General features: G+C 25.9%; 4 protein-coding genes across 4 annotated transcripts in view; 1 reads left to right on the top strand and 3 right to left on the bottom strand.

Moving 5' to 3' along the window:
- Positions 1 to 1,679: 1,679 nt before the first annotated feature.
- LOC128960488 (ATP synthase subunit delta, mitochondrial-like) lies at positions 1,680 to 2,585 on the bottom strand. Its single transcript, XM_054306582.1, has 3 exons — positions 2,357 to 2,585; positions 2,114 to 2,267; positions 1,680 to 2,023 (listed from the first exon to the last, which is right to left on the bottom strand). Exons 1-3 carry the CDS (start codon positions 2,477 to 2,479, stop codon positions 1,812 to 1,814), a joined length of 489 nt encoding a protein of 162 aa, XP_054162557.1. The 5' UTR covers positions 2,480 to 2,585; the 3' UTR covers positions 1,680 to 1,811.
- An 86-nt stretch (positions 2,586 to 2,671) lies between these two features.
- Positions 2,672 to 4,972, top strand: LOC128960487 (NCK-interacting protein with SH3 domain-like). Its single transcript, XM_054306580.1, has 5 exons — positions 2,672 to 3,020; positions 3,084 to 3,196; positions 3,259 to 4,539; positions 4,598 to 4,661; positions 4,747 to 4,972. Exons 1-5 carry the CDS (start codon positions 2,841 to 2,843, stop codon positions 4,915 to 4,917), a joined length of 1,809 nt encoding a protein of 602 aa, XP_054162555.1. The 5' UTR covers positions 2,672 to 2,840; the 3' UTR covers positions 4,918 to 4,972.
- Positions 4,973 to 6,325: 1,353 nt separating this feature from the next.
- LOC128959907 (calponin-3-like) lies at positions 6,326 to 7,976 on the bottom strand. Its single transcript, XM_054305942.1, has 7 exons — positions 7,920 to 7,976; positions 7,672 to 7,785; positions 7,435 to 7,589; positions 7,292 to 7,358; positions 6,832 to 6,936; positions 6,633 to 6,665; positions 6,326 to 6,555 (listed from the first exon to the last, which is right to left on the bottom strand). The coding sequence occupies exons 2-7, from the start codon at positions 7,720 to 7,722 to the stop codon at positions 6,358 to 6,360; spliced, it is 609 nt and encodes a 202-aa protein (XP_054161917.1). The 5' UTR covers positions 7,723 to 7,785; positions 7,920 to 7,976; the 3' UTR covers positions 6,326 to 6,357.
- Positions 7,977 to 10,973: 2,997 nt separating this feature from the next.
- LOC128960311 (cytosolic carboxypeptidase 6-like) overlaps positions 10,974 to 12,515 on the bottom strand; it is a 47,038-nt gene continuing 45,496 nt past the window's right edge. Inside the window, exons 7-10 of the mRNA XM_054306383.1 lie at positions 12,402 to 12,513; positions 11,707 to 11,909; positions 11,277 to 11,395; positions 10,974 to 11,170 (exon numbers count right to left, since the gene is read on the bottom strand). Coding sequence (XP_054162358.1) covers positions 10,974 to 11,170; positions 11,277 to 11,395; positions 11,707 to 11,909; positions 12,402 to 12,513 — 631 coding nt within the window. The remainder of the gene's footprint in view (positions 11,171 to 11,276; positions 11,396 to 11,706; positions 11,910 to 12,401; positions 12,514 to 12,515) is intronic.

The following is a 12,515-nucleotide window of genomic DNA, read 5'->3' as shown; positions in this document are numbered from 1 at the left end:
ATATATAAAAAAATATTAATTCAGTATACAATTATTGATAGAATTAAATTTTACAATTATTATTAATATTTAATAATAATATGTAGATATAGTGTTTTGTGATGCAAACCTCTGGTCTTTATTATTATTAATATACTAATTATATCGTTTATTAACAATCAAATGTTGTGTTATATATATTTTGTGAAAATTATTATTATATATGGTTTATTATACAATCAAATTATTATATTTGTTATTTGTTAAACATTAAAATAAAATAAATTTATTTTTTTCAATTAAAATGTATTTTATTGAAAATTATCTAATAAAATATGTAATGACTTAACGAACATTTAATCGCACATTCGTCGACTCAGAGGAATTGTTTCATAAAATTGTGGTATTTGTTGATTTAATTATTTTTATTTTCTTGACATACAAATAGCGATTAAGATATTACAGACATTAAGTAATATAATTATAGATATAATGATAATTAAAATATAATGTAATAAAATTTTTCATCGGCTGTTATATCACTGTTGGCACGCGATTATTATTTCTATATATTTATATGTATTTAAATATAGTTTAAATTAGGTTAAGTCGCGCGAAATTAATTTATTTACCGTTATATATATATATATACACTATTTAATCCCCATTTGATAACTTGTATTCAAAATATTGATTTATAATTTTGAATTCAAGTCATGATAAAAATAATATACAAATCATACAATTATTATAATTATTTGCACGTTATGTTGATTTGAATTTCAATATAATTTACTGATCAATAAAGTTGTCCAGTATTTATGTCCAGTCTATTAGTTAATTACTTGTCGACCGTTAGACCATCGATTGAATAGATCGGTGATAATATTGTCAACGATCAGTGATGTCCAAAACTGGTGAAGAAACTGAAGATGTCATCGTTGACAAAACAGTTCAATTGCATTCAGACACCAAACACTGTCATATCTGTGTCTTATGTCACACACATTTGCACAAAATCTGTTCCACACATCCGGATATCGCTATCATTGCTGTGTCTAAAGAGAGTGGACACAGCAGTTCATCTAAATCATCAACTGGTGGCTCAAAGCCATCGACTGATTCAAAAAGTGACAAAAAGTCATCGCATGATTCCAAAGGAGGCAAAAACAAAAAGAACAGCACTGACGACGAAAAGAAGTCATCGGGCGCTTCATCTGGCGGTCCAACCACTTCTGGCGGAGGATTCGAACCCAAAAACAAAAATTGGAAAAAAGATTTGGCAGAAGAAGAAGAGGCAAAACGAAAGAAAAAAGAGGACGAAGAGAGGAAAAAGAAAAAGGCAGACGAAGAACAACGAAAAAAGACCGGAACTTCCACTGAAACCACTCATAATCCCAGTCATGAAGAGTGGACAAAGAAAAAGAAGAAAGATTATTAAGACATTCAATGATTGAGTGACTATAGTATAGCACTTTCTCTGTCTATTGAATATTATGTTTAGATTACTCTTATTCTGCCATTTATTGGGAAAAATAAATATTTAAACTCAATATTATATCAAATTAATAGTTATTTCAATAAAAACTAATTTTCTTCAATTAATTCAAATTAAATAATTGCTATCAATTTAAAGCAAAATATATTACAACAACAAAACAATAAATTTCATATTTAAATATTTGTAACTAATTTTTTTTATTATTTTTTAGTTATCGCTAATTAACTTTTGGTGAACTAATTATAGACAAACAAAATTAAAGATTTGATAATCAATTAAGATTTTGTTATATTTAATAATTAAAGACAATCTATTGATAATCAACTGTCCATCAGTTGGACGCCTGAACTAATGCTTCACTAACTTCAACGGCAATCATAGCCTCGGCCTTCGCTACTTCACTTGAGGCTGAATTCAATTCCTGTTGTGCTTGACTTAAGGCTGCCTGAGCTGCACTCCTGTCCAGATTCTCAATGGGAACGGCCTCTTCAGCCAACACTTGTACTGAAGAGTCATCATTGATGGTAATGGTTCCACTGCTTACTGTAAACAATTGATTATTCAAATTGAAATAATATGATTATTATTATTATTATTAATACTAATATTTATATCAAATGTGTTAATAAATACCAAAATATTTTTTAACATTTCCTTCATTTTCAGTAACTGTAAGCAAACCGGGCTTAAGGACAGCCAAAGTCGGCACATGATTGGGAAGTATACCAAAACTACCACTAAATGATGGGACGTCTACTTGTTTGACATCAACCGCATTGTAATAAACCTATTATTATTACAAACATTTTAATATATTATTATAAAAGTCTATTAATTGATCCATTGCTTCAATTATCAGACAAATCGTGTCATCACCTGATACGGGGATGAAAAGGTCAACGGCATTGCCGACGCATGTCTGCGGGACATATGGGCCGCCATTGAGGCCATTCTTGTGGCAAATGTCCGATTGATTGCTATCTTGAAGACCACAGACATTGTTATTATATCTTCCGATATCTTCTTCAGTCAACAAATGAATCAATGAATCAATCGATGAGTAAATGATTTCAAGGATACAATAAGTCTGTTTGACTTTTTGGGTCCTTTTATTATTATAAACACTATATATTTAATATATAGAAATAGGACTCAATTATTAGTTGTTAAACACAAACATAATTCATACGTTTTTAATGAATGAAAACATTGTTTTGGTTTTAAATGTTTTTGATTTATTCATCAAAATGTTGACCACTTTTGCTAATCATTGTCACCATTTGATCCATTTGGTGATAATCTCATTGTTAAATCTATGATAATTGATAATAATTGAAAGTAGATTTGATAACTGGAAGCCATGACAACTGTGTTGAAAGCTGTCTATGAGTACGAGTCCAACGACAACAAAGTCTTGAACTTTAAAGTCGAGGAAAAGTTTATTGTCATTAAAGAGACCAAACCTTATGATTGGGTCTATTGTGTCAACACTTTGGGTCAATTGGGTTACGTTCCCAAAGACTATGTCGTCGAAGAAAAGGTTTGTTGTCTTCATTTCAATCAAACTATTTTTATAATCATTTTTATCTATTGTCCAAAATAGCTGATCCCAGAAACAGATTTATTGATTTTAATCGACTCTATTGCACAACAATTGGACTCAAAACACAATGACAGAAGTGGTATAACCGATAGACAAGTGAAACACGCGCAGATGTGAACCACAATTACAGACATTAATATTTGATGATAACTTACTTATTGTTTATATCTTATAGAAAATTGGCGCAAATCCGTTGTGAAGTCGTCCAATTGATCTTCAAAAAGAAAACACCAGAAGTTATACCAGAAGTTGACATTAATGATGCTGAAGATGAAGAAGTTGTCGATTCAAAGCAACAGACAAGCGATGAGTTGATTAAAACCGAAGATAAGAATTATGTGACAAATATTGTAGAAGACATGTCTATTAAAAATATTGTGAAAGATGTAAATGAAACAAATGTATTGATAGAGTCGGAACAGATTAAATCAATAGCCAATAGCGTCCAAATTGATGACACACTCATCTCTGAACTCATCGAAAGAGTTAGAGTCACATCAGATCTTAGCCATAATATGTGTATTTTAACAGTTAAGACAGTAATTGAATGTCTTAGTGAAAGAGTTGTCGAATGGAGTGGAGATTGTATTAAAATACTCGAAAAATTATCTCAAAATAATAATATATCCAATTCTTGTGTTCAAAGTTCAGATTTAGTTAATTTAAAGGCAGTCTTCAAAAAGTTATGGTTTTGTAAGAATGATGAACAACAACGAAATAATCCCATTGATAGAGACGAAGATGTTATCGGACAGTATTTGGATGATTTACTTCAGATTATGTCAAATGCCAATCCATTAGTCATTAAAGATGAGATTTGTGGCCAAAATTATGAAAGAATAGAAATGTTAGTAACATATTATCAGATGGAAACACGAAGATCACTACGAATGATATTATACCGCATTTTTATTTGTTTAATCTCGTTATACGAAGACATCATTTCTGATTATTTATTGACTTCTGTTTTGCCATCAGAATTGTCAGCAGAAATGCAGAATTATGTGGACGACACAGAACGTTGGTCTTCAGCTGCTCTCGTATTTACAGCAATATTCAGTACTGGACACAAACCACCGATTCATATATATTCACATATTAACGAAAAGTTTATTACACAAGAACTTGATTTGATTGAAGGCATTGATTCGACCGGAAATCGTATCGATAGTCAAATATCTGCTGAGAATAGTATTGCACCGATACTTGCTTTTAATCTTCATTTTGATGATATATCCGATAATTTAGTTCTTAAAGCGTTGTCTAAGAGACGAAACGCGAGTCAATTAACAGAGAACTTAATTTCATATCTGAATTGGGAAGAAGACATTACTAAAGTTTGCACCGGTAGTCGACACACGGAGAAGCAAACTATGGAAAATAAACCTAACTCTGCATTAAAATTGTTAATTGAAATGTTTGCAAATTTAGCTATTTCTAAGCTTTTTTATTATAAGTAAGATTTTAATGTAATTTTCAACAAATATAATTAATTTAATGTTTTTAACATTTAGTGACGTTCGAGTCATTATTGATATAATAATAAGGCAATTGAATAATCTTCCCGTTGGAGACAAAGTTTGTAATCATTATATATTAATATATACTCTATTAATATAATATAACATTAATTATTTTCAATTATTTTGATTCAATTCAATAGACGATTGGATTTTATTTAACACTTATGTTGAATATAATCCGAAACACTGAGTATAAAGAAGAGCCGCATAAGTTGGAAGATCTGATAAAATGCTTGAAAAGTATTGAAAGTCATGACTGGAGTCGTGAATCGGATCTGAAGTTAGTTTTGCTGATTAGAGCAGAGCTTTAACCACTTTTTAATTGACTGTGATTTCAATATTCATAATATAATACATAAATATTATTATTATTATTACTATTGTATTATAACTAGTGTATTGTCGATTTTAATTATATTATTTAAAAATCTTGTGGTAGATTATTAAATTATATCTAAAACCAAAACATTAGATTCATTTACCGGTAAATGAATTATTAAACTAAAACATGTATTAGGTTTATGTATGAATTATGAAAAGTAATTGTCTAAAGTTATATTATATCTTAATATAAAAATCAATGAAAAATTGCGATACTCTTGGTATTTGTTATATAAATGTCATACTTGTGAGACACAATATATGCTATTTTTGTCAAATGTTGAACACATGACTTAAATTAATAGTGTATATTATGTTTTAAAAAGTGCTATAATTTTTTTTAATATATTTATTTTTATTACAAATGCATTATAATATCATTCCACAGCTAAGTCACGTCAAGTCGAGTCATTTGATAGTTTGTTGTTTATTTTACTACAGATTGTAATATTTAAATGATATTATATATATGTAAACTATAATATATTGTATATTTATCCTCTATGAAATATATGATTTTATTTATAAATTTAATATATTTAAAAATTATAATAAAACTTTTAAATCTGTAATAATTAAATTATTTGTTATTTTGATTTAAACAGAATAATTACCGTAATGTTAATAAAATGCTTAGCAATTATGTGTTATAATCTTAAAAATTTTAATTATGTGATGAATTATGTTAAACTAAATTTTAAAGTTTCTAATACACAAGTTTATGAATGAAATAAATAACAGCGAATCAAATAATAAAAACTGGTATAACTGAACATAATTATTATATAAAATAAGTTTCATAGAAAATAGCATAAAATTATAAAATTTAAATATAGTTATGTATATTAAATATTAATAATTTAAAAATAAGTACTAATATATTAAGTATATTTGTTAATTCATACCGTTATTCGTTGCATAATAATAGCACACAATTACTGTATAATATCTAAATGATTTTTTTTTGAATAACAAAACCATTTAATTATTAATAATAGTCACACATCTAAAATATGATTGCTCACTAAAAGCAGGTTATTTTTAAAAATATTTTAGTTAAATTTATTTTTATTTTTCATGGTTTAAAATGACTGTTTTATATTGTTTTTATCCATATTCGAGAAGTTTTAAATATTAGACTTCTTGTTGACCAACAGGTCCTCTATAAAGAACTTTAAGAAGAAATCCATAAAATTATTGATAATTGTGATCAAAATTACTATTATATTTAATTTGGTTAAAAAATAAACTGTTTTTGAGATTTTGTTTAATAAAAAGCTGTTAAAACCTGTGAGTGTTGTGCTGTTATGCAACGAATCGGCAAAAATGTTAATATAATAATAGTAAATAACTATTAAATATAAATATATTTATCGGTAATCAGCCATATAGATTTGTCGGGTAGTGCCGTAAGGGGTCATTCCGGACTGATTGGCGCCCTTATTAGTGCCGGACTGTAAACCAATTACTGATTCGCCTTTATTTAAGACCTCTTTAGTGAAGCCTCTCTTGTTTTGATTGGCGACTTTCACTCCAATCACTGGTCCATTGAAGTGATTTTTCTGAGCCTAAAATAAGTTTTTTCACAATCGATACTTTAATTGCAATGTTTGGCCAAATAAGACAACTATGGTTTTAGGCTCACCAGTCCTCCCAAAGCAAATAAACAGTTGACTACCTAAACAAACAATAGTTTAATAATTAAATAAAACATTTAACTCTTCTTGAAATTCTTCTGATATAAAAAGCATATCAAATAATATAATATAAAAACTGATATTAGATTCGGTTTTATAGCTGACTGAAGAACCGGTGGATCTGTTGATCGACTCATTAATACATACCATATAAAGGTTTTTGCGTTCGTATAAGTCGTTCACTTGAAACAAATCGTGACCTTTAAGTCCATATAATTCACATCCTTTAAGAAACATTTCTAAGTTTTCTCTCTATTAAACATTTGAAAGTTATTTAAATTAACGAAACAATGATATGATTTATGAAAAAGTATAAAATTATTTCTAATGACAATAATTTAAGTAAATCGACACAAGAGTGCCGATTGAACTGAGATTTGGGTCAGATATTGAGGATATATTAAGACATATAATACAATATATAATATGATTTATATAATGATGTCATTTACAGAATTCGCTATTATATTATAACTATATATTAGATTTTAAATTGGAGTCAAATCTATTGTTAAAAGTTATACATGTTTCTCATATAATGATGTTTTCTTTGAGCACTGGATTTATTGATTCACTAAATGGAGTTATGAGTTATCAAAGCACAGACCTGTTTGAACGGTGCTTTAGTTTCATTGATTTTAGATACAGATCCCGGTCTAAGAATATTTATGAGTCTAAACAAAATTTTTATTATAAACAATATATGAAATATATATATATATATATCACAGGTATTTGACTCATTTTTACGTGCAAAGAGCTATTCCATCCTTAAGACAGTCAGCAAAATCAAACTGATCTCTAAAGCCAACCTCTGGATTGAGTGCTTCAAGAGGTAGTGATGTTATAACACGCATCCATTGAAGAGCCTGAAGCCCTAATTTCATGTCAAATTTGGACTGAGACTAGTAATACAATTGAGTGTATTATCAATTAACAGTTTGTATAATAAATTATTATTATTATTTTAAATGATAAATGTTATACCTTTAGTAGACACTCTCGGCTCAGTCCATATGATGGTCCCTGATATGCCATTAGCTTTACACCAATCAGTTATACAGTATTAATAAATATTAATAGTGTAAAGTGTTAATATAACTATGAAATTATTTTATAAATATAATAATTAATAAACAATAATATTTTCTTGGATTATATTTAATAAAAATTAAATTTATAAACTTAAAACAACAATCATATAAATTTTAAAAATGTTTAGATAGTAATCTCACATTTTGATCCATTTTTCTCTTTACTGGTCATAAATTTTTCCTTAAAATATTAAATACACAACTTATTTGACTTTCAATGTCAAAGAAGCTTTAAATTTGAGAAAAATTGATCAAAACGTGAGATAATTTTGTTGTTGTTACCAGAGTTTAGTTTTTATAAACTTAATAAAAAATATAAAATAGTTATGATTTGTAAAAAAATTTACTTTTGAAGGTATGTAATGTATACAACCGTGCTTTGCATTTAACTAAAAATAATATTTTATCGAACTTTCACTAATAATAGACTTATTTATGTTATTTAAACCAATAGTGTTGTGAATTTGCAATCATTATTTATATATTTTTGATTAGAGTTGTAATTTCATCTATATTTAACATTTTACTAATATTTATTAAAACTGCTACTATATTATATTACAATAAGAGTTGTTTAAAAATTTTATTATACAGTTACAATGTAGTATAGCAATAGCAATTATTATGTTTAAAAAATGATTTAACTATAAAATTAAAATTTGTATTTAACAAACACAATCTATAATATATATTAAGATATTAATATAATCGTTATTTCTATGTATTAAATAAAATGTAATTATTATTTCAAAATCTAATAGTAAATAATATTTGATTGATTTATAAAAAAATGCAGTATATAAATAAAATTGAATGTATAAAAACATTTGAAATTACAATTGACTAGAATTTAATAAAAGTTAGATATTAAATATTGTCATTCAATGTTTGCTTTAATATGTGATTCTATACAAAGTTTCGTTATTATTGAAAGCTGTATCACATATTAACTTTCATATTGTATATACCATTGCTTGACGTATTGATCAAATTGATGTACTGTATTTCATCTTATATTTATTGTAATTATGTATATGAATTCATATTATTTAGATTATATATAGACTATATATATTCATTACAAAAATTACATTTAAATATGCAAAATGTTCATATAGTTTAGCCAAGTAATGGATAGCCATTAAATGTTTAAAAAGATTACCAAAATGTTTGTCCATTAATTGCAATGAAATAAAGGACTAACGGGTGAACACATAAGTGTGTGTAAGGAATGTTAAAATGTGTGAAATATAATCATAAAATATGAGATATGTTTTTGTTGGACACTTCTCATCCCATTCTCTTTATATGACAGTCTGTGATCTCCTATTCCCTAAACTAAAGCGACAACTTTGCCGATGAAATTTACATCAGAAAACTGTATTTTGCTTTTTCATCAATTTTGCTCATACCTACTGAGGCCTACGGTCACGCATTTGTCTTACGTTTTGAATTAAAAAATGGTTTCAAGTTTGGAGTAAAACATTTATTTTGTAATTTTGATATTTCTTATTTGGTTTTCAATAGTTATTGTTTGCAAATTACAATAAATTATATCTTATATGATAAGTATTTAATTAGTGAAAACTAAATGAAACTATTTAACTTGAATAATAAAAATTTGTATGTAAATTAATGCTATATAAATAATATTTTAAATTAGTATATTAATAAAATTAAACACATTTTATAAGCTAATATTTCAAAACACTATTATTGATTGTTATACTGTATATCATATTAAATAAATGACATAAATTTATTTAAACTAATGAAAATATGAAGAAATTTGTCTAATTATTTTTAACCACTGACTAAATAGCTTTACAAAATATAATATATGTGCAAATATTTGGTATCATTAAGTGATAAAAGTTACAAAAGCCTAATGAAGCAAAAATGTTTGTAATTATTGTGAGAATAAAGAAAAAGATATTTTGATTTGTTATTCATAACCAATTGCTATACAAAGTTAATGTAACGAAAAATTTATTACAGTTATAGCCATTCGAGACGATAGGTCTACCAATGAATTGAAACTCAATATTTTTGATACATTTAAGTAATGCTTTAAGTATTTATACATTTAATACAATAAATTGTATAACACTTTATTGTATTGTATAGTGAATGTAATAAATGCTGAAACGGCACAAAATTAATGGCAATACAAGGGCTCAGTTGACAAAACCATGTGAACTATGATTTTCTATAGAATGGTATTCAGCGCTTCAAATGTGCTGATCCGGCGCTCATACATACTGTACATACTATTCCTCTCTGTCCCACATTTTGATGCATTTAATGCAAGAATGCTTTGAATTTCAAAAATCAATGCCTATGTCTACCATTGATTTATGTTATTTAAAACACAAAAAATCTAAATTCATACAATTTTTTTAAACTCATTTTCTTTTAATTTTTAAACTAGAAATTAATTTTTTGAATTTTTATTTTGGATAAATTATAAAAATACCATTCATTTTAACACAATTTATCGATATTCTGTTATAATTTTAAATATTAAAATAATTCTTATTTAGAAATAAACAATATTATTGAATCTAATTTTAGTTATAAAGTTAAAGTGTTTTGATAAAATATCATATATTAATTTCAAATAAAATCTGTGTATTTTACTAAAAGTCAATACTTGTGATCAACTATTATCTATTGATATTTGACTTAGTATTTAATTATTTATCATTTTATTACCACATTTGAACTGTTAGTCAATAGACATGCAATAAATATTTTAACCAAACTGAAAACAATGTTTATGTCAGATATTTTTATATTATTGTCATAAATGTATCCTATATTAGTTAAAAATAACAATTAAATTATATTAAATTTTATTTGTTATAATAATATAACCATATTATAGAAATTCAATTTGTAATTTTAGTTTTGAGAATTTTATAAAAATCTTATTTAAACTAAATTATATAAATATAAACTCATAGTGGAATTCAATGGTTTTTATTGAATAGAAATACAATGATTACAATATTGATTTGATTACAAACAATGTTCTGAATTAATATGTTATGTAATTTATATATATATATATATATATTTATATTGCATATAATACGGTATATCTTTGTGTGTGTCTGAATAAATTGATAAAAATTATATAAATACAATATAAATGTGTATCAGTAATGTATCGTTCAATCATATGAATACTATTTATGAATTAATAGATTTTGTGGTTAATTTAATGATTGAATCTTTAAGTTTATATTCATTGGATTGACTGAGCATTCCTTGACTGGTATGCGACAGTAAATGTTGAATCTGTGGTGATATATCATTAGGTGGTATGTGACCAATAGTCCGGTAACAATCTAACAGTGCGATTACCATATTTTCTGCCAACAATTTATCTGAATTTTAAAATAAAACAAAAGTCTATTTGAATTAAATGTTAACAAATATATGTAAGAGAATGGCTGATAACATATGGAGGCAATGATTATGAAATAAGTATACATTTTTTGTCGGTATACGGAATGATGGTGTGTCCCAGTGTTTGCTTATCATAATAGCCGTAATGGCTTACTTCTAATGTATAACAATTTGTTTTGCTGTGAAATATGGTTGTCATATAACTGTAAAATGGCACATATTTCTAATATTATTATTTTTTATATAATAATAATGATAATAATATATATTATACTTAAATTTTACTATAAATACTATGATTTTGCATAACATTTTTATGTTTCTAAAATATGTAATGTGCATTTCAACAACAAAATTTTTGATACACAAAAATGTTAAAGACTTGTAAAAATATATCTCAAATAAAAAACATTAACCAAAAGTATATTTTCGTATAAAATATAAAGGATTCAATGTTATTTTATATATAAGATAAATATTAAGGTAATAAACTACTATGAGATATGGTATAAACCTGCGGGAACTGCCGGAGCTATGCCTTTCTTTACAATAGACAGTGTTATCGATATAAAAGTCATCCGCTATTATACTCAATAATTTAGGAAACAGAGCGTGTCTTTCCATATGGAAAATATCATCTCTAGAAACACCATAAATACAGGCACCCAATAGATAGGTGTGTGCGTGAAGATCAATATATGTGTCCACATCTTCACCCTGTTCAATTTTGACAATTTACTCATTAATACTATATAATAATAAATGTAATTATAATTTATAATAATAAGAATAACAAACAATAAAATAAATAACTTTATTACACAATAATAAATGTTATAACAATTATAACTTAACTTATTAGAAACAACATTATATTATCCTATTAATCTATCACATTGATATTTAATACTATAAGTTAGTTAATCATTTATATTTATTATAAAATAATATATATATTTATACGTTATAAACTAAGTATATATTTTATGTAATAGATTGAAAAAGATAGAAAGATTGCTAAATAAATAAATAGATAGAGAGAGAGAGAGAGAGAGAGAGAGAGAGAGAGAGAGAGAGAGAGAGAGAAATACTAAACAAAAAGCTGCTAACAATTTATGGATAAAAGACATCTTATTAGTTAAGAAATTAGTATTAAAAGACATTAAATATATGATTACAAATAAAAGTGTATATTAATCATTAACTCACATATGTTTTTGCGATATCTTCAATGGTTTGTTTGACAGCCACTAATTCTGGATGCATTAGTGGTGATATCTTATGCCAACTAGCATTCAGGTCACTACCAATTACTGATGTTCT

The sequence above is a fragment of the Oppia nitens genome, unplaced genomic scaffold (assembly GCF_028296485.1).
Source record: "Oppia nitens isolate AA-2021 unplaced genomic scaffold, nextdenovo-longstitch-racon4-pilon3 scaffold4_pilon_pilon_pilon, whole genome shotgun sequence".
NCBI lineage: Eukaryota > Metazoa > Arthropoda > Arachnida > Sarcoptiformes > Oppiidae > Oppia > Oppia nitens.
Note: the sequence above shows the minus strand (reverse complement) of the source record. Positions and strands in the feature narration are given on the sequence as shown.